The 25,303-nt window shown below is 39.4% G+C and overlaps 1 protein-coding gene across 1 annotated transcript; it reads left to right on the top strand.

Moving 5' to 3' along the window:
- Positions 1–20,900: 20,900 nt before the first annotated feature.
- On the top strand, positions 20,901–22,983 carry LOC140508534 (olfactory receptor 10A7-like). Its single transcript, XM_072616483.1, has one exon. It carries the CDS (start codon positions 21,230–21,232, stop codon positions 22,313–22,315), a length of 1,086 nt encoding a protein of 361 aa, XP_072472584.1. The 5' UTR covers positions 20,901–21,229; the 3' UTR covers positions 22,316–22,983.
- Positions 22,984–25,303: the final 2,320 nt, after the last annotated feature.

The raw sequence follows: 25,303 nt of genomic DNA, 5'->3' as shown, positions 1-25,303 counted from the left end.
GCACAGAGTTTCCATAATGATGGGTGACCCATTGTACAAAAAGGGTGGACAGGGTGCCTGAATTTTCTGAAAAGGGTCATAGCTTCCCCATTTATACTACACATTGAGTTTTACAATGGACTTTCCTGACAACAACCTTGTGAGGTTAGTAGTAAAAATAAAATTCCTTCCATTTTACAGATGAAGTATCTAAGAAAAAGAAGTTATGGGACTGGATGGATACCAGTAGGCTGTTCTACCAAAAAGTAATTGGAATTCCCTCTCTAGAGGTTTGCAAATGAAGGCTTCCATATTGATTTGTTAAGGAAGTTAAAGAGATCATACTTTTTCAAGTATGACTTGGACTTTATGATCTCTGAACCTTCATCCCACTGAGATTCTAAATGTCATGATTGTATGTCCTCTAAGACAATAATTTTTATACAAAGTCATGGAATCAGAAGCTTGAAGTTAACAGCGACCTCTAGAGGTCGCTAGAGGTCATCTAGAGCTAAACTCTGCCAACCCATTTTCTAACATCCCAAACAAATGGTAAACCAGTCACCAACTGAAGACTTCAAAAGACTGGAAACTAAATCATTTATTGTTGTTTGGTCATATTCTATCATGTCCAACTTTTTGTGACAGACCCTATTTGGGGTTCTCTTGGCAGAGATGGTGGAGTAGTTTGCCTTTTCCTTATCCTGATCATTTTACAGATGAAGAAACTGAGATAATTGGGGTTAAGTGACTTGCCCAGGGTCACACAGCTGGTAAGTGTTTAAGGCCAGATTGAACTCAAGATGATGAGTCTTCCTGACTCCAGGTACAGGACTCTATCCATTTCACCACCTAGCTGCCCCAAGAAAAGCAATGCCAACTTTCAAGTGGATGAAATTGTTGAGTTTTTTTTTTTTCTCACTCATAAATTCTGCCCTCTGCTGTTGGGGCCATATGAAGCAATCTAATTCCTCTCCTAATATTTGAAGATTTTGACTGTGGCCTTCCCAAGTCTTCCCTTCTCAGTTCTAAAGGTCCCCATTTCTTAAAACTAGTCCTCATAAAATTTGGTTTCTTGAGTTCAAATTCAACGTCAGACACTTACTCGTTCTGTCACCTTGGGCAAGTCATTTAGCCTCTGTGTTTGCTTCAGTTTCTCCATCTGTAAAATGGGGATAATAACTATCTCTCTTGCAGGATTGTTGTGAGGATTAAATGAGACAGTAATTATAAAGTGTCTGGTACATACATAGGTGCTTTATAAATAGTTTATCCCTCTTCCTTCCACTTTTTGGAGAACCTTGACCAACATAGTTAGAAGGAAAATTTTTTAAAAATTCTACCTTTTTTCTAGGCCAGAGTACAACTGTGGATTCTTGTTGCCAAAAGAAGGTGGTATAAGGAAAAGAACAATGGGCTTGTAGTCAGGATGACCTGAATTTAAATCTAGCCTCAGACACTTAATATATGACTCTGGACAAGACACTTCACCTCAGTTTGCCTTAGTTTTCTTAACTGTAAAATTAGGATAGAAATAGAACCTACATCTGAGGGTTGTTGTGAGGATCAAATAAACCAACCATTCTAAAATGAAATCACCACACAAATATAAAAACTCCCATGATGTAAGTGAAGGAACCTCCACACCCAACTGCATTCAAGGATCTGATGTTCTTGATATACACTTGTAGGGGGTGGTTTTGTACATTTTGCACAGTTTTCTTGTCAGGCATAACTTCAAAAATTACATTTCTAATTAAGCGATTTAAAAAAGTGACAAACACACCAAAATCAGTGATGCATTTCTTTAATTAAAATTTGTTTCTGTCTGACTGTGTAGTGTTCATTACATTAAAGGGAAACCAGTACAATATGTTAACGATTAGTAGTAGTAGTGATTTCAGAAAAAATACTTGGATTATGATTCTTAACCTTTGGTGTATGAACTTAAAAATTGCTAACTATATTTTAGTAATAATAATAATAATAATAGCTAGTATTTATATACTTCAAGATTTACAAAATACCATATACATATTAACTTATTTACTCCTTAAAATGACCGTGGATGTTCAGTGCTATTTTCCACATTTAATAGATGAGGATACTGAGGCAAACAGAAGTTGGATGACTTGGCCAGGATCACATAGCTAGTAAATATCTGAGGTAATATTTGACGTCAGAGCTTCCTAACTTCAGGCTCTGCACCACCTAGTTGCTTTTACATGATTAGTTGCCTTTGTAAATTCATGCATTTTATTTTAAACACTTAAAAACATCTTTCTAAGAAAGGATCCATAGGTTTCATCAGTTTGCCAAAGAGGTCCATGATAAAAAAAATGGTAAAAAAAAAGAAAGAAAAGGAAAAGAAAAAGAAAGATGGAAAGAAGAAAGAAAGAAAGAAAGAGAGAAAGAAAGAAAGAGAGAAAGAAAGAAAGAGAGAGAGAAAGAAAGAAAGAAAGAAAGAAAGAAAGAAAGAAAGAAAGAAAGAAAGAAAGAAAGAAAGAAAGAAAGAAAGAAAGAAAGAAAGAAAGAAAGGAAGGAAGAAAGGAAGGAAGGAAGGAAGGAAGGAAGGAAGGAAGAAAAATAAAAAGACACACATAGGTTTTGAAAAGTTCCTGAATGAGAAATCCAAATTGCATTTTTTAATGATGGCTTGGATGAACTCTTTGCCTTAGGTTTGTCCCTTGAACTCTGTCCCAGGGATGGCATTTTATAGAAGCTTTGAATCTTAACACTGAAAGGGTATCATTTAGTATGACTCACTTCTGGAGCAGATAGATATTCCTCCTCAATGTCCCTGCAATTTGTCATGCTATTTGATGTTTTTTTGAGGTTGTTGACCAAGGGACTCTAAAGCTAACAACCCCAAGAGGAGAGCTGGTCAGGAGCCCCCTGGCCCCTCTGTCACTGGAGTCAGGTCCATCTTCCAACCCTGTGATTTCAGACTGAGACATTGACTGTCTCTATGGCACTTGCTTTCCAGGGGCCATGGTAGGCAAGCTTGGAAGGGCTTGAAGGACAAGACTTAGGAAGGACATGATCTCTGTCTTCATATAGAGGAGAATAGACTTATTCTACATAGCCAAAAAGGGTGGTAAGAGGAGCGAGGGGAAGGATTTATGGATAAATTGCATTTATAGAAATGACAGAAAAAATAGCTGGCTCAGAGAGACCTGGGTTTGAATTCCAACTCTTGACACTTAATAGTTATGTGACCTTGGATAAGTCACAACCTTTCAGGGCTCTAGGTAAGTCTCTTGGCCTACAAATTGTAGAGAAAGACTTGATTCTATTGGTAAAGGGAGTTTTCTCATCTAGGGAGCTTTTATTACCAGTGAAATCACAAATCCAGCCCCTTCACCCCTCAACTTTACAAATTCTTTCCCACCACCCATCAGAAGTGACCTTTGCCCCTTCCTTCCCCCAAACCCCTCCACTTTGGGACAAGCTTGCTTAGGAACTTTCTTCTTCCCTTCTCTTTTCTGAGACTCACCTCCTCCATGGCGACTTCTTTCATGAACTGTGCCAGGCCTGGTCACTCCAGCACATCTGCTGGGCCTTGGAGGCTTTTCTATCCTTCAGACAATCCTGTTCTCTCCCTAGAAGAATACAAAGGTACAATAGGGTCTCCACACTGGGGCTCTCTGATGAGTCACCCCTGCACCCTCCACGGTCACCTCATGAACTCCAAACCTAATAGTTTCTTGACTGCTGTGATCTTCCTTTATTTTAAGGTAGTTCTCAAAAACAGGGACCACTCCCACCCTTCTGGTTACTCTCTCACTGAGGACCTTGACTGTCTATGTCCAGGAATCCTGTCAGCAAATCCAAGTCAGCAAAACACTCTGGGTCCAGCCTAGGGCCAAACTAAGTCACCAGAAAACAGTTAAAATCTAATTTGATACAAACTGTTAAATTTGGAGTCAGAAGCCATGGGTTCATATCTCCCCTCTGACATTAGCTGGGACCATGGGTCACTTCCCTCTAAAACGTGAAGGTTGGACTTGATCTCAAAGGTCCTTCTCAGCTCTCAGTCTGTGATCTTCCATTGTCTACTATGACATAATTCTGGGGCTTTCCTCCTACTTCCCTGTCTTCTCTTTCCCCTTCTCCATCCTCGACTTCTCTTCTTTCTACTCCAAAAGCAACAGCAGCAACATTGTAGTAGTAGTAGTAGTAGTAGTAGTAGTAGTAGTAGTAGTGGTAGGAGGAGGAGGAGGAGGAGGAATATTCCATGAATATCTTTGTAAGGTTCTTCCTGACCCTCTGCCCCTTTGTGTTGCATAATTCCCCCCAGGAATTCTATCCACTCTCACAGTTGTAGTTATCACTTCTATGCCAATGTCTACAACCTCTACCCATCCCTAATTTCTCCCCTGGTCCTCAGTCCTGCATCTCCATCTGCTCACTGAATATCCCCTAAGAGTCCTCGTGACACTCAAACTTACCATATGCCAAACTAAAATCATCTTTCCTCTCCCCATGCTAAACTCATCCATCTCCGAAATGTCACTATTTCTTATGAGGGCACCTTCAACACTGCCATGTTCTATGCTTGAAACTTTGGGAGTCACATCTGATACGTCCCTCTCCCTTACCATCTGCATCCAATCCAGTGCAAGCCCCACTGACTGCTCTCCATGTATTTCTCAGCATCTCTTGCTTCTGTGTCTTCCTTTCCACTTGCATAGACAGCCCCCCCCCCCAATTTGGATCCTTAGCTACCCTCACCTAGATGACTTTAATAATCTCCAAACTGATCTCTCTTCCTCCAGCCTCTTGTCTCTCCAATTATTCTTCCTACAGCTGCTAACACATTCTTTCTACCTTACAGGTCTAACCATGAAATCTGCAATTCAGAAACCCTTTGTGGGTGAATTATATAAATAGGACAGTAGACTTAGAGGCAGGAGGGGATCTTAAAGGTTATCTAATCCAATCCTCTTGTTTTAAACATGAGGAAACTGAGGCCCAGAAAAGGGAAATGACTAGCCCACAGTAACACAAGGTCTTTTATTTCATATTCAACACCCCTTGGATGATCCATGTCAGATGTGGAAGGAACCTTAGAGGTCATTGAATACAACACCTTCATTTTACAGATGAGGAAATTGAAACAGGGAGAAGTTACATGATTTACCCAAGGTCACATGTTTCAGTCAAGATTTGAACTCAGGGCTTCTTGAGTTCAAGCTCAGCCCTCTAACTCTTAAAGTATGTGAGCAAAAGAACAATTATAAGCCATCAATAATTATATTTTCCCCAATAGTCTGACAAGATGTTAGTGAAATTAAAATGAAAACTTTTACCTGAAACTCAATAAGTTAGCAAAGACAACAAAAGACAGAAATACATAATGCTGGAGGGATTATAGGAGCACTAAAACACCCTCAGAGAAATGGTGAACTTTGTAAAACAATTTGGAATTTGGTAAGAAAAATCATGAAATCATTCAAAGCTGTTAACTTAGAAGTTTCCTTACAGGGTATGTACTATCTGGAGGTCAAAGGCAGAAAAATGTCCTAAATTTTGTGAAAATATTCATAGTAGAACTTTTGGTATTACTCCCCCCCAATAAAATCCCATAAACAAGGGTGTGGGTGAATGCATTGTGGTGGTCAGTATGATGGAATATTGGTGCACCATATGAAATGGTGAATCTGAGAAATTCAAAGAAATATGGGGAGATTTGAGATTGAGGATTATTGACGTAGGGCTGGGAAGGACCTTGGGTTCTTCTAGTTCACCTATCTTATTGAAAAGCTGAGAAAGCTGAGGCTGAAAGTTGTGACTTGTCAAGTGACCTCCATCTTGTAAGTGCCAGATTCAGGATTCCAACATGGGATCATAGATTTAGAGCTGGATGAGACCTTCAAGGTCATCACCTCTAACCCTCCTCTTTTTGACAGCTGAGGCAACTGAAGTAATACAGGGTAGTAAGTGGCAAAGCTAGGATTTGAACCCAGTTCTTACAACCTTATATCTATCCCTCTCTACACTGCACCATGCTGCCTTCTTCGGTATTGACTGATATCGACCATCAAAGCAAATATTGTCCAGAGAACAATATGCATGGTGACTACAACAGTGTCAGTGAAAACACTACTAAGATGTAGCAGGTTAAAGATGACGACCTGTATTGGCTTCAGAAGGCTGCTGATGAAATCCAACTCCTTCCTCTCAAAAGAGGTTTGCATGTGAAGGTGGGGGAAGGAAAAGGGGGCTGGGGATGCTCTTGTAGGTGGAACAACATATATGCTGGGAGGTGTGGTCATTGTATACCATTTTTCTTGGTTATAAAGTAGAACTGACTATATGGGAAGGGGAGGAGAAGTGATAAATACCACAAGTGGTATATGCAAGATATGATAGTGGTATAAACAATAAACCATATCCATCAAACTTGAAAAATAAAACAATAAATGCCATTCCTTCCCTAGCTTTTCTAGTATGAAATAGAGACATCTTAGTCATATGTTTGAAGTCCTTCACAATCTCGCTCTAATCTTTCTGTCCTTATTACACTCTACTTAAAATACCAATGTTCCTGCCCTTGGGAGCATGGCTTTCTGGATCACTGAGTGACTTCATTCTTGCCCTTTTAGCCCACTATATCTGGGGTCTCCCAGACTAGGTTTGACATTTCCAGACAGCCAACTACCCAGTCCATCTTGCCATCTTCCTGCCTCCTCTGTAGCTTGCTTTTTCTTGCTTTGGCTGCAGTCATCATATGAAAATTAGCATTTCATCTGGAAAGGCAACTGACTGATCTACAGTTCAGCTCACCATTCCTGTTAGAACTCAAACCAAAAATGTCTTTCCGGGTCACCACTCTCCTATTTGTTTCATCTCCTCTTAGCAGACTGTAAGGTCCTTGAGGGCAGGAAATTATCTCCCTTTTGTCTTTGTATGACCAGATTTTTGCTCAGTTCATGGTACATGGTAAGCATTCAATAAATGCATTTTCATACATGGATGTATGCATTCACTCATTCATTCTATATCTTGTCTGTCTACTGCCAAACATTTCCTGTGACAGTCATGGAAATACTCTCAGTGTCTCCTTCATTGAATCCCTTCCCCTTTTCAAGTCCCTGCTCCTCTTCTGAACAACCTCCTCAGATCCCCCCTGCCTCCAACCTTAATCCTCACCCTCTGCTGGAAGTGATTTCTCCCACATTCAATATGCATAGGGTTCTTTGTTCAAATCTCACCTTTACTTTTATATTACTGTAATGGCATTTAAGGTTGACAGAAAGTTTTTCTTCCACCAGTTCTGGGAGATAGGTAGTACAAATGTTAATATTCCCATTTTTCAGATGAGGAAACAATCAATAAGAAGTGACATGCTCAAGGCCAATGAGATGGAAAGAGTGAGGGTTAGGACTTCGGCCCAAGGCTACAGATTCTAAATCCAGATCCCTGCCCACTCCCCCACACCATGCCTTGCCTCCTTACCTGAGTGTAGAGAGGATCCAAACTATGAGCCTCTTTTGCCCTTCAGAGATTCTAGCCCAGTGGTCTGATTATAGGGCATCCTGGGAAAATGGATGGCAAAGACCTGAGTATTCAGTCCATTACTGGCACCTCTGGTTTGTTGAGCTGAACTTGAGAAAATAGTTATTAAGTTAATAAAAGACAAAAGGTGGTGCCCAAGAGAAGTGCTGCCACCTCTAATCTCATTAGTGTAGCCTCAGTCACCGGAGGGATGTTGGCTAACCTCCCTCATTTGTTCAGCTGCCCAAGATATGGGCAGGGACTCTGTAACTCCTAGACTCAGACTGTGGGAGCTGGAAGAGCCCCAAGAAATTATCTGTACAACCCAGTCTTTTTTATAATGAAAGAAACTGAGGTCTAGGGAGAGGAAGCTAGGGCCTCATAGGATAACTGATGTACTGGACATAGGACTTAGGACTGGAAGGGATCAGACATATTATTTTGTCTACTACTTTCCACTTAATTGTTGGAGGAGCAACCAAAGACACAGACAAGTGAAGAAACTCAACCTAACTTAGGAACTATTTCTCAGAAGAGCCAGAATTTGAACCCAGCCCTTGTGACCTTATGCCTGGACCCTATTCGCTAATGCTTCACTTCTGAAGATTCATGACTTCCTCAGTTAGTAGGTGGATGCAGAGGTCAGCTTAAACCCGAGTCTACAATCCCGGAGACCTCAGATTGAGCCCTGGAGAACTGGTAGAGAGCTGGGACAGAGGCTGGGCTTCTGATTCTCCTCCAAGGTGGGGAGGCATTTCTGGGATATGCACATGAAGGAGGGAGGGGGATACAAGGGGAGAGGCATGAAAGCCACAGTGGGCAGGTTGCCCCTGAGGAGGGAACATCCAGGGTCAGCAAATCTGGTGGCGGAATGATGGCATTACAACATTTGAAGGAGCCAGGATCTCATTAAATAGACATGATTGAGCAGTCAGAAGACAGGTGCAAACCCTTGCTCAGACATTCATTGGTTGTGTGACCTGCTTAGACAAATCACTCAGCCCTCTTGGGCTTCAGGATCCTCTTCTATTAAGATTAATAGTAGTTACACAGCGTACCTCACAGGGTTGCTTTGAGAATTGTGGTTTATAATGTCAAGTGTTACAGTGGCTAGAATGCCAGAGCCAGTCAGGAAAGTCTATTCAAAACTAGCCTTAGGCACTTACTAATTTTGTGACTCTGGGTAGGTCACTAACCTTTGTGTACCTTAGTTTCCTCATCTGTAAAATTAGGATAAAATAGTATCTACCTCCCAGGGTTGTTGAGGGAATAACATTATACATATGTGAATAATTCTTATTATATATGCATATATACATACTTTTGTCTCTCAGTAGTTTTAGTTGGGTCCTACTCTTTGTGACTTCTTTTTTTGGGTTTTCTTGGCAGAAACACTGGAGTGGTTTGCCATTCCTTCTCCAGCTCATTTTATAGAGTGAAAAACTGAAACAATTGGGGTGAAGCGATTTGCCCAGGGTCACACAGCTAGTAAGTGTCTGAGGTCAGATTTGAACTCAGCCTTCCTGACTCCAGGCTGACTCTGGCACCACCTGGTGACCATCTCCATTTTACAGATGATGAATGAAGCTGAGAGGTTAAGTGTTTTGCCCAGCACCTGAGGCAAATATGAACTCAGGTCTTCCTGACGGCAGGCTTGGTGCTCTAACCATTGAGCCACCTATTGAGGGAATAATAATGACACCCACATTAAGGGTTGTTGTGGGGATTAAATGAGATAACTATGGGAAGCATTATGCAGCTGTTAAAAGGCTGTATAAATGAAGGCTTTTATTACTGCTACTCCTGCCGCTGTTGCTCCTTCTCCTCCTCCTGCCCCATCACTTACATCCAAGAACTGTTGGAAAATCAAATTAAAAGATTTGGAACATCCTTTGAAAATCTCCAAGGGCTACATAAATTTGTGCTAATGTTCATTCTCTTTGGCGGCCTCAGTTTCCTACTCTACAAAATGAAGGGATTGAATTGAGGGCCCTTTTACTCCTTCCCAGCTTTAATTTCTATAGTGATGTGATCTGGACTTCTTTCAACTTTTTACTGTCCTTCCTAAAATAAGGTGAGAATAATTAGGAGATGTGAAAAATACTTCCATAGTCTGAGTCAGACAGAATTCAACGGCACTCTCACCTTCCTAGTTCTGTACACTAAGCCTCCTTTAATGTATTCTAGTAGAGCCCAGGACATTTAGGCTGCCAAATAACACTCTTGACTCCTATTAAACATTTTCCTCAAGTCCTCAGGTCTTATCCAGACTTTTCTAGCCAACCCTTCTTCATTTTCTACCTACAAAGTGGGTTTTTAACCTAAATATGTCCATCTTTATTAAATTCCATTTAATTAGATTTTAACTCTTCATATTAGGTGGTCATGATCTATTTGGGTTCTGACTGTGCCATTCAGTGTGTGAGCATCCCTTTCTAGTTTGTATCATCATATAACCCTGCCATCTAAGTCTTTGTCAAAGTCAGTGATAGAAATGTTGGACAGTTCAAGACCAAGAACAGGTCCTGGGAGGCACTTACCTCTAGACTTCTCTCCAAATTGGCCTTGATCCCATTAATGATTATCTTTGTGTTTGATTATTCAATGAGTTCCCAAACCAGTGAAAGGTTTTATAATCTAGTCCACATCTCTTCTTTTTCCCCACAACAATAGCTTAAAAGACTTTTTTAAAAAATGCTTTACTGAAACCCGGAAAAATTATATCTCTATATTAAACCTCTAAAACAAGATGATACGGTCATCGAGACAAGATCTGTCTCTTTAAAATACTATTCTCCACAAACACAAAATAATTTTCAAATATGAATAGAACAGAAAAAGAAGATTACATATGAAGACTACATGCATGTTCCCTATTATCTGCAGCTGGACTTTCTTTTTAAATATGTAAGTTGTACTTGTACCTTTCAAAGCTGTCTTCCTTGTCTTGCTTCTTTCTGATCTTTCTGTTCCTTTTTCTGAATTTTTAGAAAAGATATCTTAATGATCACCTTTTCTTTCTTTTTCCTCAGCATGGCTTCTTCAATCTCAAGAAAAGCCTGAGCCCCAGTTAAAAAGTCTTTCCCACAAATGTTACATTTACAAAGTTTCTTTGGGGTATGAGTTCTCTGACGAAGAAAAAGATATGACATGGTTAAAGGTTTTATTTGTCATTTCCTTCTCAAGCTCATTTTACAGATGAGGGAACTGAGGCAAATAGGGTTAAGTGATTTGCCCAGGGTCACTCAGCTAATGAGTGTCTGAGACTGGATTTGAATTCAGGTCCTTCTAACTCCAGGTCCAGCACACTATGCACTGAGCCATCTAGCTACCCATTTTATTATATAACTCTGTTTTAACAGTTATGTTTCAAATGTGTTTCTTATAAGCAATATATTTCTGGAATCTTGCTTTCTAATTGGGTCTCCCATGCTTTTCTATTTTATGGATGAGTTCATCCTGTTCACATTCGCCACTGGGATAATGAATTGTACATTTCTCTTCATTCTTTTTTCTGATATTTTTCTTTTCTTTGCTTGCTCAACTCTCTTTACAAGAAAGAGGGTAGTGGGAGAACAATATGCTCATCATCTGTGCTGTATTTTTGATGCAATCTCCCTATCCACTTCTCTTCTCCTCACCCAATTCAGATCTTGTGTTCTTTCTCTTCCTTTCCTTTCAAACTGCTCTTCACCATCCATCTTATTAGTCTTGTGTCTGTTTGTTTATGACTAATACATCTCTGAATCTACCCTCCCATTCTTCCACCTCCTTATAGGAGGAGGATTCTGTCATATGGTTAGTTTGATTACTCTGTGGGCCATTTTTAGTTCTTTAATGATGCAAATCCCAGAAAGTTGCACCCTGGTCATTATTTAAATATGAGATTAGAAATTTATTGCTGTCTTAAAAATGTGCTCTTCCCTCTTATTATTTTGTCTCTTAGTCGATTTCTTATAATACCAATAAATGTGCTAATGTTTATAATATAAATGTTATATGTGACAAGGACTGTGCTAAAAGCTCTATAATTATTATTTGATCTTATCCTCACCACTCTGGGAGGTAGGTGCTTGTTATCCCCATTTACAGGTGAGGAAACTGAGGCAAACAGTTTTTAGCAGCTTGTCCAGGGACACATAGTTGGCAAGTATCTGAGACTGGATTTGAACTCTGGTCTTCCTCACTCCGGGGAATTAGGTACTCTATTCACTGTGACATCTAACTGTTCTTATTTGAATTGTGGTCAGAAATGGCATAATTAAAAAAATACCAATAATAATCAGGACAGTTAATGCAGTATGAAAGATAAATTGCAATGGATAATAATGCAACTTTGCATTAAAAATTCAACTTTGCTTAAAGGGAAGGAAAAATGTGCCTTAATTTTAAATATTTTCTGTAAATTTTATTTGACCATTTAATTGGACCTAGATTTTACTTCTTAAAAATATAGTTTTCTTACTTCCCTTGTGTCATTGCAAATAGTTTTCCAAAATAGTCATATCAACTTAAACTTTGACTAGTTATGGATTTTGTGCCTATTTTCCACATCCTCAGCAACAAGTTCTCCATATTTATCCGGTATGCCAAACTGATCATCACTGTACGATAATATATCAGAATAATTTATTTCTTTCATTACTAGTGATCTTAAATTTTTTTTCCTTTTGGTTTTTCATATTTTGTGTTTCTAATTTTGAAAAAATCATATTCTTTGACAATTTTGTATAAGGAACCTACTTTTACTTTTGTCATTGTGCTTGGATTCCATAGATGTTTTAGATGTCTGCATTTTATGTGAGATAATAAAAAAATACCTTTTCTCATGGTTAATATCTTTTGTTCCTTGTTATCTACATTGATTTTAATTAATCAAAATATTTTCCTATAATACAGTTATTTAATTAGTTTAATATTTCTATGCCACTGGTGTCTTCAGTCTCTAATGTTGGGACTAATGACATTGGCAGTTGAAAGATGAATTTGGAATATATCATCACCAATGTCCTTTAATCCTTTTGGATGACATGTTTGGGCACCAGAGCAGCTTATGCTTTGTCCTGCACCTTCTCCTCACACTCCATAAGGAAGATACAGGGAGGGAAATCAGTAGCCTCAACACCATAGACACCTCACTTCACTCCTCCCAAGTTCTCTGATTTTTTCTTAATCTGCACATTTTTTAAAATCATCTCTTCATAAAAGCCTGTCTGGTCAATGATATAGTAGCCCCGTTCTTTCTGTCAGATGCCCTTAGATCTAACTAACATCTAATCCAAGCAGATGGGCTGGGACCATCAGAATACAACTCTCTAGAGGGATCTCCCATACCTTCTGCAGAAAGTAAACATTCTTGGGAAGGTTCCAGCTTTATTTACTCCTTTTTGCTTCTCTGACCTGTCTCTCCCTTCAGCGACTATTCTTGCAATTCTCAGATGCCATAACATGAATTGTTCCAAAATTTGCTTAATTCATTAATGAAAAACATGATTAAGCTTAAACAAGGTTAAACAGGTATCATGTCAGTCATTCCACATTGGTAGCAGTGAAGGCTATGTCACAAGACTGAGGACTGGAAAAGACAGTAGAGAATATGTAGTCTAATCCCTCATTTTATATGAGGAAAAAAGAGGCCCAGAAACACCGACTTGTCCAATGTCACATCAGCGTCAGTGACCAGCTTCTATGTCACACTATCACCATATGTAAAATCAACTCAAATCTCACATATTCAAGGAGGTCTTTTCTGGTGCACTTAGCAGCTAATCCCTTCCCCTCTCAGAGAGCCTTCCATTTAGTCTGAATATATCTTGTTCCTAGCTAGTTATTTACATGTTATCTCTCTTATTTACCAGAATGTAATCCTCCTGAGGGCAAGAACTCTGTCTTTACCATTGTATCAGAGCTTCATAAATGATTGCTGTCTTGCAGACTTTGAAATGGTGATAATATTTGCACTACTACTCATATCATTGTTGGGAAAATCAGATGACAATGTATTATGTATATAAAAATATTGTATCTATGAAGAATTTATAAATGTCAGTTATTTACAAATAATAATTTTATTCTTTGACTAAAAATACTATGACGAATGACTCAGAATCATAGAATCAGAAAACGAGAGTTGGAAGATACTATCAATGTCCTTTCAAGAACATGATGCCCAGATTGCAATATGGCTCATCATGACATTAAAGTGACCCTAGGTTCTTCACCTCCATGCCACTAGAACCACAACTCTGGAAGTTTGTAGGCAGCTGGAAAGGTTTTGAGTTTATCACTTGAGAAGAGTTCCATCCGTATTGTGACTGAGGGCAAGCTTAGCCAAAGATGGGGAAGTTGGTTCTCTGGGGAATTCTTCATGACCTCGTTACTTGAGATATTCTCTCTTAAAGTGAAGAAGATTTATTGGTGGAGAGACATTGTAGATGCATCATGAAATCCTGAATCTTTCAAATATGGATGTTGCAAAGTACTGGGTGCTTTTCTTTGTAATTCTATTTTTTAAATATTTAAGCAATATTCTGATAAAGGATGCTTATGTTTCACACACTGATTTCTAAAGGAGTCCAGGATCCAAAAATGGTTGAGAATCCCTGATCTGGTGTGTCTTCAGCTATACTATTTTTTTGTATTTCATGGCATTTCAGAGGTTAAATAAATCCTGGATATCGTTTAGTTTAATACTCTCATTTGATATAGAGAAAAAAGACCCAGTATGAAATACGACTAGTATAAAATCATCCAGTCAATTAACTGATCAGAAATCTTTTATCAAGTGTCTACTATGTGCCATGCACTGGAAACAGAAAGATTAAAATGAGAGTCCCTCCCCACAGGAGGTTATTTCTATAGATGTAGCTACATGTACCCAAATGTATATACCTGTAATTTAATTTATAAAGAACTTCTAGATAGAAAGAATTGCCTTTTAATAGCAAGTCTACTCATTTTCTTCAACTATAGCCTTAGAGAATAGTTTAGTGAGTTGCCTGAGATCACATGGCCAGAATGGGTCACAGGTACAATTTGAACCCAGGTCTTCCTGGTTTCAAGGCTGTCTCTACCCTTTGCAGCTGGGCGTTTCTCATCAACGTATATATGAGTGTACAGAATATATAGTAAGTAATAGGTAATTTGGTGATTGAAGCACTAAGGGCTAGGGGAGGTCAAGCAGGACCTCATGTAGGAAGTGGTGAACAAGGTTTGCTTTGAGGGAAATGAGGAATTCTAAGAAGCCAAAACAAGTGTATTGTTGTCATGGAGACAGGAAATGGAATATTGAGCATAAGGAAAGGCAAGATCGTGAGTTTCGCACAACCAAACAATGTATGAAGGGACATAATGAATACTGAGGTTCAAAAGCTAGGTCAAAGCCAAATTGCAAAGGACATTAAATAGTAAACTGTTTGTTTTTGACCCTATAGGTAATAGGGAGCCACTTAGACTTTATGGAGAAGGGAGGGCAATGGTCAGATCTGTGTTTTAGGAATATCACTTTGCAGCTTTAGTATGATACCTTATTCCTCACTCTCACTCCACAGGTTCAATAAGTTGCTAAATCTTGTCAGTTCTGTCTCCATAACATTTCTGGCACATGCCCCCTTCTCTCCCTTCACACAGTCCCCCCATCATTTCAGGCAGTTATTCCTCACCTGGCATCTTGAAAATGATCTCCCTGCCTCAAGTCTCTCTCTGGTCCAATTCATTCTCCACACAGCTTCCAAAGTGATTTACCTCAAGCATAGATCTCATAAACTTCAGCTGCAACCTTTTACTTCAAGGATGACATATAAATCACTCTAATAGACATTTAAGACTCTTCCAAATAGGACCCCCAACTACCTATTCAAGTACATTATTTCCCTTAACAGCCTGTAGCCATACTAAACTGTTCTTCATATTCCTTATATAAGGTGCCTTATCTCCTGTTTGTCAGAAAATATCTTTGCATTTCCTCTGTACTATTCCTAGAATTTACTTCCATGTCTGCTATTCTGCTCAGATGCCTCTCTTCCTTCAAGGTTGAACTCAAATGCTACTTTCTTAAAATGACATCTGCTTCCACTACCAGAGGGGTGACTTTGCCCCTTGCCCCAATTTCTCCTTTCATTCCCCTTCTATTGTCCACAAATAGCTTAGATGAGATGGGAGGCATGAACTTCATTCATTCTCATGAGGTACAGTAAGAAAGTCCTTACCATGGACCCTGCCACTGCCTCCTAATGTCCAATGGCCTTACCATTCTACTGCTTCTACATCATTCAGGTTCATGGCACTATCATCTGGCCTACTGAGAAACCCCAGCAAAAGCCTTCTGCCAACCCCTACACCATTGGGGCTTCTGGGCCTTTTCATTCATCCTGTAGGTAGATTCCTTCTTTTGTCTCCCCAAGCTAGAGTATAAACTCCTCAAGAGCAAGAATTATATCACTTTTCTATTTGTATCTCTAGCACTTAGCACAGTGATTAAGGATTCAGTAAGTATGTAAGTGCTTGATAAACACTTTTTTCATTCAATCACTTACCTTAGATATCTTCTCTCAAATTATTTTATATCTTATACCTCTATAACAATATCTATCTATCTATCTATCTATCTATCTATCTATCTATCTATCTGATAGATTAGATCACACCCCACTCACAACCATCTGTTCCTAGTTTAGATACTTATCACTTTTCACTTGAATCATCAATCACTCACTCAATCCACAAATATTTATTAAAAGCCTGCTATAGGACAAGTATAGAAATATATATATATACATACACATATGTATATATGCATGTCTCTATATACATGCACACATATTTGACATTGTATGTGTGTGCGCACATACATGCACATGTGTACATACATATACACATGTATGTATTGCATATGTGTGTATATATCTATATATGTGTATTTGTGTCCATATATATGTATGTGTGTATAAATATATATATGGGTATGTATGTATATAGACACATCTATTTATATATCCACATATATATATCCATAAACAGTAGTGTCTGACACATGACAGGCGTTTGATAAGGGGCTGCTTCTTGATTCCTTGATTATTTGATCTTACACTAATGACTTCTGTCTGGGTCTTATTTTCTTCCTATCAAATGAGAGAATTGAATTTAAAGAGTATCAAGGGTTTATTTGAGCTCTTAAATGTCGCATATACGCATCTATATCAACAAACCTTTATTAAAAGTATGCTACACAACAGTGACTTTGTACACATGTAATATATGTGTATGTATAGCAAAGTATATGTGTATACACGTATTTGTTATACATTTATGTGCATAATATATATTACAAAGTAGCTATCATGTAGAAGCCTTTTAATAAATATTTTTTGATTGAGAGGTAATAAGGATCTTTTACGTGGTGGTCATTATGAGTAAATTGTGATGACTCATACTTGAAAAGAGGGGACTCGGTAGAAATAAATGATCTTAGTTGTCCATCTCCATACACTCTCTTCACTTGGGAACTAAAGGGACGGAAGGGTAATGAGCTCATTTTCCCTCTGGGCTGGGTCCTGTGGGGAGAGCTCCTGGCATCTCAGTCCTAGTAGCCACAGCCTCTTATGTTCCCAGGCAACCCTAAGACTGGATGAAAATTCAAGGTAGGTTTGATGCTTCCTCCTTTGGTGGGATCATAATTGGAATCAGAACATTTCTGTTCAGTCAGTGTGGTGCAGCGAATGATCACTAGAGCCAGACTCAGCAAACTTGGGTTCACATCATGGATCTGCATGGCCAAGGGTCAATAACTTAACTCACAGTGTCTCATGTTTACCTTAACAAGTCTGGGATAATAATGACTATACTACCCATTTCATGGATTTGTAAGAAGGCACATATCTTGTGAATTTTTAGCACTAAATGTATATGGGGAGTATGTGAATTATTTTTCAGGGAGAGAGGAAATGAAGTATACTGATTGATATTCTACTCATGAGAATATTTGACTTTGTCCTGCCTTACTGTTAGACCTCAAAAACTGTCTAAATTGGCTTGTGCCTCCATTGGAAAGCAACATACTGTGGTCAAGTAAGCACAAATGGGTCATGGAGTAGGAAGTCATGGACCCGATCCTTTACTGTTTGTCAGACCTTGGGGAAAGTTACCTGATTCATTGGAACCTTAGTTTCCTCATTTGTCAAATGGGAATAAATCCATCTCACACTACTCTTGTGAGGCAGAGACTTGGTAAAACTTTAAATGCCTAGAAGTGTTAGATATTTTTATGTTTTCTTATTGGTAAGGTGGTGAAAATGGCACGCACTATTATCATTAGAGAGATGGATTCAAAATGATAGACAGATTGATGGATGGATGGATAGGTAGATAGATAAATGATAGGTAAATGGATGGGGAGATAGATGAATAGAGAAAAATAGACAGAAAGATAGATAACTATGGTTTCCATAATTTTTCAGTCATATCTGACTCTTTATGACCTCATTTGGGATTTTCTTGGCAAAGATACTAGACTACTTTGCCATTCTTCAACCCATTTTTCAGATGAGAAAACTGAGGCAAAGAGGGTTAAGTGAGATGTCCAGGGTCACACAGCAAGTAAGTATCTGAGGAACTCAGGAAGATGAGTCTGCCTGATTTCAGACTCAGTGCTCTATCCACTGGGCACCCAGATGCCTCAGCAGGGTGGCTGGATGAGTAGATACATAGATAGATAGATGGATAGGTAGCTAGATGGATGGATGAATAGATAACAGATAAATAGATGGATGCATGGATGGGTAGGGATAGATGATAAATGATAGATAGATAGATAGATAGATAGATAGATAGATAGATAGATAGATAGATAGATAGATAGGTAGGTAGGTAGGTAGATAGGTAGGCAGATAGATGATTAGGTAGTTAGATGAGTACATGATAAATGCGTGGATAGACGGATAGATATAGATGATAAAAGATAGAGCATTTACTGTATTAAGTCCTTACAATGTTCTGGACACTGTGCTAAATATTAGAGATACATGTAAAAGCAAACAAAAGGTTTTTTTAATAGGATCTTATAACTCATTGGAAGAAGACAGCATACAAAGGAGGTGAAGGAGGCAGAGAGTAATTAGCATTTATATACAGTTTTAAGGTTTGCAGAAAGCTTTACATGTTTATCTTACTTGCTCCTCACAACAGCCTTGTAAAGTATGTAATATTCTCTTCCTTTTACAGACGAGGAAACAAAGGGTGGGAGTGACTTACTGTGGGTCCCACAACTGCTCTATGCCCAAGGCAATATTTGAAGTCAAGTTTTCCTGACTTCTGTGTTCTAACCATTGCACCACCAACCAGGAACCTGCACTGGGGGTGAGGGGAATTAGAGCAGAGAGACTATTACAAGTGGGTTGGAGTCCTGGTTCACAGCCAGAAAAGGCAGAAGGCTTCACTTTTATAGTTAAGGGAAACCAGCAGCAGAGTCATCATGTTCAGAATGGTGGAGATGGTATTATTATCATTCATGCAGCCAATTGTTCCTTGGTCAGAACCCGGGGGCAGGACAGTCAGGATCATGGTATCTATCCTCATCATAAAGATCAGGAGGTTTGACTCTTCTTGTACTCACACCTCTCACCAAGTGCCTTATCAACTGTGCTTTTGGTCACAAATGGTGAGTGTGTAAGGAAGGATGTGGCTCAGGGCAATGGCACATATTTGCCCTAAATAAGAGAAGTCTTGGGATGTCACAATCTCTGTTTCTGGAACTGAGACAATTGATCTTCACTTAGACTATGGATTAGACTCATTCTGTTCCACTTCTGGGGCAGAAATAATAGAAGTGAGTTGAAGCTAAGGATGTCAGCCACGGGGTCTAGGGGAAAGAGCCACAGAGTTAGAGGCAGATGCCAGGTGTCTGAGCTCGGTTGTGCTTCTCTGAAGTCTCTGATGATTTCCTTGTCCTTATGAATGGACTGGACAAGAGAGTTTCTGCAATTCTTTCCTGATCTATATTATACAGTCCTATATGATAGGGAAGCACATTTTGATTTTTTGTAAGGGATAGGTTCCTGTAATTAGACTTTTCCATCAGTAAAAAAATAATTCCTCATGGGAAGGATTTCGACATAACTGAAAATATTCAAACATAAAGGAAAGAAACAAGTATTTATTAAGTGCTTATTATGCATCTCGGTCTAGTGGAGAAAGCATAGAGGTTGGAGTCAGGAAGTCTTGAGTTTTAATCTGGTCTCAAACGCTTACTAGCTGTGTGACCTTGGGCAAATCACTTCATCCTGTTTGCCTCAGTTTCCTCATCTGTCAAATGAGCTGAAGAAGGAAATGGCAAACCAGTCCAGTATCTTTGCCACAAAAACCACAAATGGGGTTGTGAAGAGTCAGGCACCAAAGAAAAGCAACTGAAAAACAAATGCCCAGGATCATACAACTAGTAAAGTGGCATTTGAACTAAGGTCTTCTTGACTCCAGGCCCATTCTTTTATGGGAAGTGGTTATTATTAATACTCCCATTTTAGAGCTGAGGAAACTGAGACAAAGGTTAAGTGATTTTCTGAGGATCACACAGCTAGTCAGAGTTTGAGACAGATTTGACTTCAGATCCTTCTTCCTGATTTCATGTGCATGATTTGAGTCACTGCCCCCTTATCTGTCCCCATGTGGATGGCCATAGAGAAGACTCTTGCTTCAAGGTAGAGGTTGGACTAGGTGACCCCTTTACACCCCTTCATGATCCAAGATTCTATGAGTCTTTTTCCAGCAATTTTGTGTTGTTTCTTCACCATTCCTGAGGATGCAGAGATAGACTGCCCAAGACTCAGATGAAATAACCCAGAGATAGAAAAACATGGAACATGGACAAGAGAGAGCTTTTAGACGTTGGAGCTATGAAGACTGCTGGAGTCAGAGGGAAGCTGTGAAAATATCAACAATCTCACGCAATTCTACAAACATTTCTTGAGGTCTTCTATGAGTAAGGTACCAAGCTGGGTGCTGGGATTACAAAAGTGACAATGAAACAATAATCCCCTCCAAAATTTTATATTCTACTGGAGTTGGAATATGACGTGTTATTTTTATAGTTATTCAGTCATGTCTAACTATTCAAGTCCTTGGAATTTTCTTGGCAAAGATACTGAAGGGGTTTTCTATTTCCTTCCATTTTACAGATGAGGAAACTGAGGCAAAGAGGGTGAAATGACTTCCCCAAGGTCACATATCTGATAAATATCCAAGAACAGATTTGAACCCATGGCTTCATGATTCTAGGCCTAGTGCTCTATCCACTGAGCCACCTAGCTGCCCCTACATCTAGGATGATTTCTAGGAAGGATATCTAATAAATAGTGGTATTAGCTGACATTTGTACAGGTCTCTAAGATTTGCAAATCACTTTAATTCAACATATCATGTAAATCAGAGAATCACCAGTTCATAGATTTAGATGTGATCCTAGAGATCATTTTACAAAAGAGTAAACTGAGATTCAGGGTGGTGAATGCTAGTGACTGGCCTAGAGTCACACAGCTCGTGTCTGAGGTGGGATTTGAACTCAGCACTGACTTTCTGACTTCACTGCCTGATCCTTTCTACAACATTGCCCATTTTACAAATAAGGAAACTGAGTCACAGAAAGGTTATATGACTTTCTCATGGTCATCCACATAACAAGTATCATAAACAAGATTTAGATGCTTTCTGTGCTCTGGGTTTTGCCAGTATTGAGGGATAAAGATCTAAGTTGGTTTTTCTTATGTACATGTACATGCACACATTCATATATGTACATATTTATGTATGTATATGGTATTTTCAGCTCATCATTTCCCCTTCAGGTGGTTCCTCCCCAAGTATGTCCAGACCCTGGGCACTGATGCATCCCAGCAACCCCACTGACATTGTGATTGGGGAGAACCAGACTTCTGTCATCGAGTTTGTCCTCTTGGGTTTTTCCCATGTTCCCAGGCTGAAGCCAGTTCTCTTTGTGCTGTTTCTGGGGATGTTTCTAATCACGATGCTAGGAAATGGCCTCATTGTACTCTTGACTGTGGCCGACACTGCCCTCCACACACCTATGTATTTTTTCCTCCGGAACCTGGCCCTGGTGGAGATCTGCTTCTCTTTGGACATTGTGCCCAGGATGCTGGAAAGCCTGGTGGCTGGAAAGGGCATCTCCCTGGTGGGCTGTGCCCTCCAGCTCTTTCTCATTCTGTCCTGTGTCACATCAGAGTGTTTCCTCCTGACAGTGATGGCCTATGACCGCTACGTGGCCATCTGCCACCCCCTGCACTATGGGGTCCTCATGAACCAGAGGCTCTGCCTCCTTCTGGCGATGGCTTGCTGGGTGGCAGGTATTCCAGTTTCCTTACTGTTCACCGTTTGGCTGTTCCGCTTCCCATTTTGTGGTCTCCAAGGTGTTCGCCATTTCCTGTGTGATGTGGCGCCACTCCTGAGGTTGGTGTGTGCTGACACGTCTACCTTTGAGGCTTACATCCGGGTAGCTACAGTTCTTATCCTAATGGTTCCTTTCTTTCTCATCACTGGGTCCTATGGGCGTGTGCTGGTTGCTGTTGTACGAATGCCCTCAGCCACTGGGCGCCGTAAGGCCCTCTCCACCTGTGCTGCCCATTTTATTGTTGTGGCTCTATTCTATGGCACAGCTTGTGTCATCCACCTCCAGCCCAAGTCCAGCTACTCTCCTGAGAGTAAGCAAGTTGTGTCTTTGTCCTATACACTTGTCACTCCCATGCTCAACCCCATCATCTACAGCCTGAGGAACAAAGAGGTGAAAGCTGCCTTGCAGAGGGTATTGGGTAGGAAAAAGGGGGTGCTCAGATGACTTGAAATCATTGCCTGTTACTGGTTATAACTAAGATGAATGGGAGTGGTGCCACTGATAATCAACTTCAAGAGACCATGGCAGTGGCATTGCTTTCCTGGATGATCATGGAATCAGAGACTTCTTGAGTATGATGGAACCAGGAAGAATCTAGTATGATCTCAACCTGAAGTGAACCCTTCCTGCATCATCCCAAAGTATTGGTCAGATAATCTCCACCGGACGACCTCTTATGATTTGGAACTCACCATTCCTTGTATTTAATATCAGACCTGACCCTTATATCAGAGACTTTTCCAACCTAAAGTGTCCAGGGTGACCTTGGAAGACTTCTCCTCTCATTGGTTCATTTATCACACTCAGAAAATTTGGAGAAATCATTACATGAAACCTCTTTCTCATCAAAGTAATTTCTAGTAGTTTATAGTAGCAACTGTGGTGACTGTGTTTGGAATAATGCCCCCTCCTCCTTGCAAGCACACGACACAAAATTGGACAAAGGGAACTTTTATTGAAAGGTTAACGTAAACAAACAAGAATTTACACCAGATCTCCCATGTGAACATCCATTCCAACAAAGCATTTTATATGGTCACTAGACCAGTCATGTTTTTCATCCTCAGATTTTTTTCCGTAAAGATTTGTTGCTTCACAAAATTTGCTCAGGAAGTAAGATTCCCACTTCTCTCAAGCAAGTCCCACTTACTAGCTAGGTTCAGATTCAGTCGTTAAAAATTTCAATGTTCTTCAGACAGATTTCAGAAAAACCTGGAAGACTTGTATGAACTGATGCTGAATGAAGTGAGCAGAACCAGGAGAACATTATATACAGTAAAAGCCACAGTGTGTAATGACTGATTTTGATAGACCTGGCCCTTCTCAACAATGCAAGAGCCTAAAACAATTCCAAAGGACTCATGATGGAAAATGTCATCCACATCCAGAGAAAAAACCATGGTGTCTTTATGCAGAATGAATTAGACTATTTTCTTTTCTGTCTTGTTTTGTTTCTCATGGTTTCTCCTATTCATTACAATTCTTCTATGCAATCTGACTAATGTGAAAATGTATTTAACAGGAATGCATAAAGCCTATATCAGATTGCAGGCCATCTTGGGGGCAGGGGGAGGGCAGGGCAGAAAATTTAAAACTTATGAAAGCAAATTTTGAAAACTAAAATTAAATAAATTAACTAATACAAATTTCAATGTTCTTTCCCCCTCAAGCTCTCAGGAGAACTGTGTTCCACTCCTCAATAGATCTCAAACTGACAAGCACCTACTTACTTATTTCTCAGATTCCAAGGACTCTTTTTGAAACATATAGATGAGATCTTTCCAATAACAATAGGAAATAACCAGTTACATATAAGGGAGATGGAAGGAATCAGGGAAAGTGGAAGTTCTCTTTCAGTAGAACTTGGGATGAAGGAGAGAAGAAATAATATTCTTGATGTTGGCTATACATGAAATCCTAAAATTTCAAGCTTCAAATTGATAATATGTTGGTATTATTAATAAAATGATTAATTGCCCAGAAACTATGTCTCTTGAACTTTTAAAATGCCACAAAAGTTGGATCTTAACAGAAATAAAAGGAAAAGGGTGGATTAGAAATTAATAATTAGTTATTAATGTAATAATATAATATTCATTTCTCTCAATGATCTGAGGACCTCTTTTCTGGAAGTCCCTCACTCCCAGCCTTAGCCCACAAAGTAAGGATCTTTCACCAGAGTACATTCACCTCACTTGTAGTCTGACCCTTGCTGCATTTTTGTCTAATGGGACTGAGCTGGACACCAGGGTTCAGGGGCCTGAATGCAATCTACTCTCTTGAGTTATGAATAATAAATTCCTGCTTCTAAATCTTCCAGCATCCAGTAGGTCCTTCAAATCTGTACTCCTACTGAACACTAATCCTCTCTGAAGCATCCACTTGCTGCTTGCCCAGGGACCATCCAATATTTGCTGCCTTTCAGTACCAGGTCAGTATATGTGGCTCACTAGAAAGGACCAATTCAAATGTGTCCAAGTTTGTTTCATGGTATATACTGGTTGGCAACAAGAGGGTGGCCTTTTGGCACTCCTCCAGGAATCTTTTCTTTTGGCTTGTCATATGGCTTACTCTGTCTCCCAGATCTGCTTTAACTGGCATTTGGCAGAGAAATGGACAGCTGCTTTGCAGTCATTTCTCTTTCTGTCTCTGCTGCAAGTTGGAAAATCCACGTAGCCATACATCCAGGCTAAACCTGGAACTATGACCATCATAAAGGTTTGTCACTTACCAATAACTGGCTTTTTAAAAAGCATTTTAAAGTTGACAGAATACTTAGCATATGTTAAGTAATTCACACAACAATCCTGGACAGTGGGTGCTGTTATAAACTCCATTTTACATATGAGAAAACTGAGGCTGAAAAAGGTAAAGTAATTTGTTCAGGATCACCTAATTAATATATGTGGGGGTTAGAATTTAAGCTCAGGTCTTCCCAACTCCAAGTCCACACATAAGCTGTGTCTTACATTTTTAGGATTATTGCTGAGAATTCTGTTTTTCTGATGGCAGATTTGGATTTGGTTCTTGAAAAACTTGTAGGCTAATTACTGAGCTAATAAATAATTGAGTTAATAAAATAGCTGAGCTAATTTTACGAATTTTTCTATTTGTCTACGTATGTGGTAATTCAACTGTTGTTTGATTTCTAGGTTCATTATTGATTTGATAATTTCACCATGTAGTATATATGTTGGTTTCATTACATCTCTCTTCTGAGCAACATTGTTTGTTTTCTACAACTGGGTCTTCCTTACATGCTATGTCCAAGTTCTAAAAAATCCCAAGGTGGGATTTGGGGTGCATGAGACTTATTAATGTCTTTGGAGACTGCCTAGTCCAAACACTAATTTTATACAGGAAAGAACTCATAGGAACATTTTATGGCCATATTGATAAATGACAGCATGAAGATCTATTTGTCCTTGAAAA

This window comes from Notamacropus eugenii, chromosome 5 (genome assembly GCF_028372415.1).
Source record: "Notamacropus eugenii isolate mMacEug1 chromosome 5, mMacEug1.pri_v2, whole genome shotgun sequence".
Lineage (NCBI taxonomy): Eukaryota > Metazoa > Chordata > Mammalia > Diprotodontia > Macropodidae > Notamacropus > Notamacropus eugenii.
This window is presented reverse-complemented; position numbering and strand designations above follow the sequence as displayed.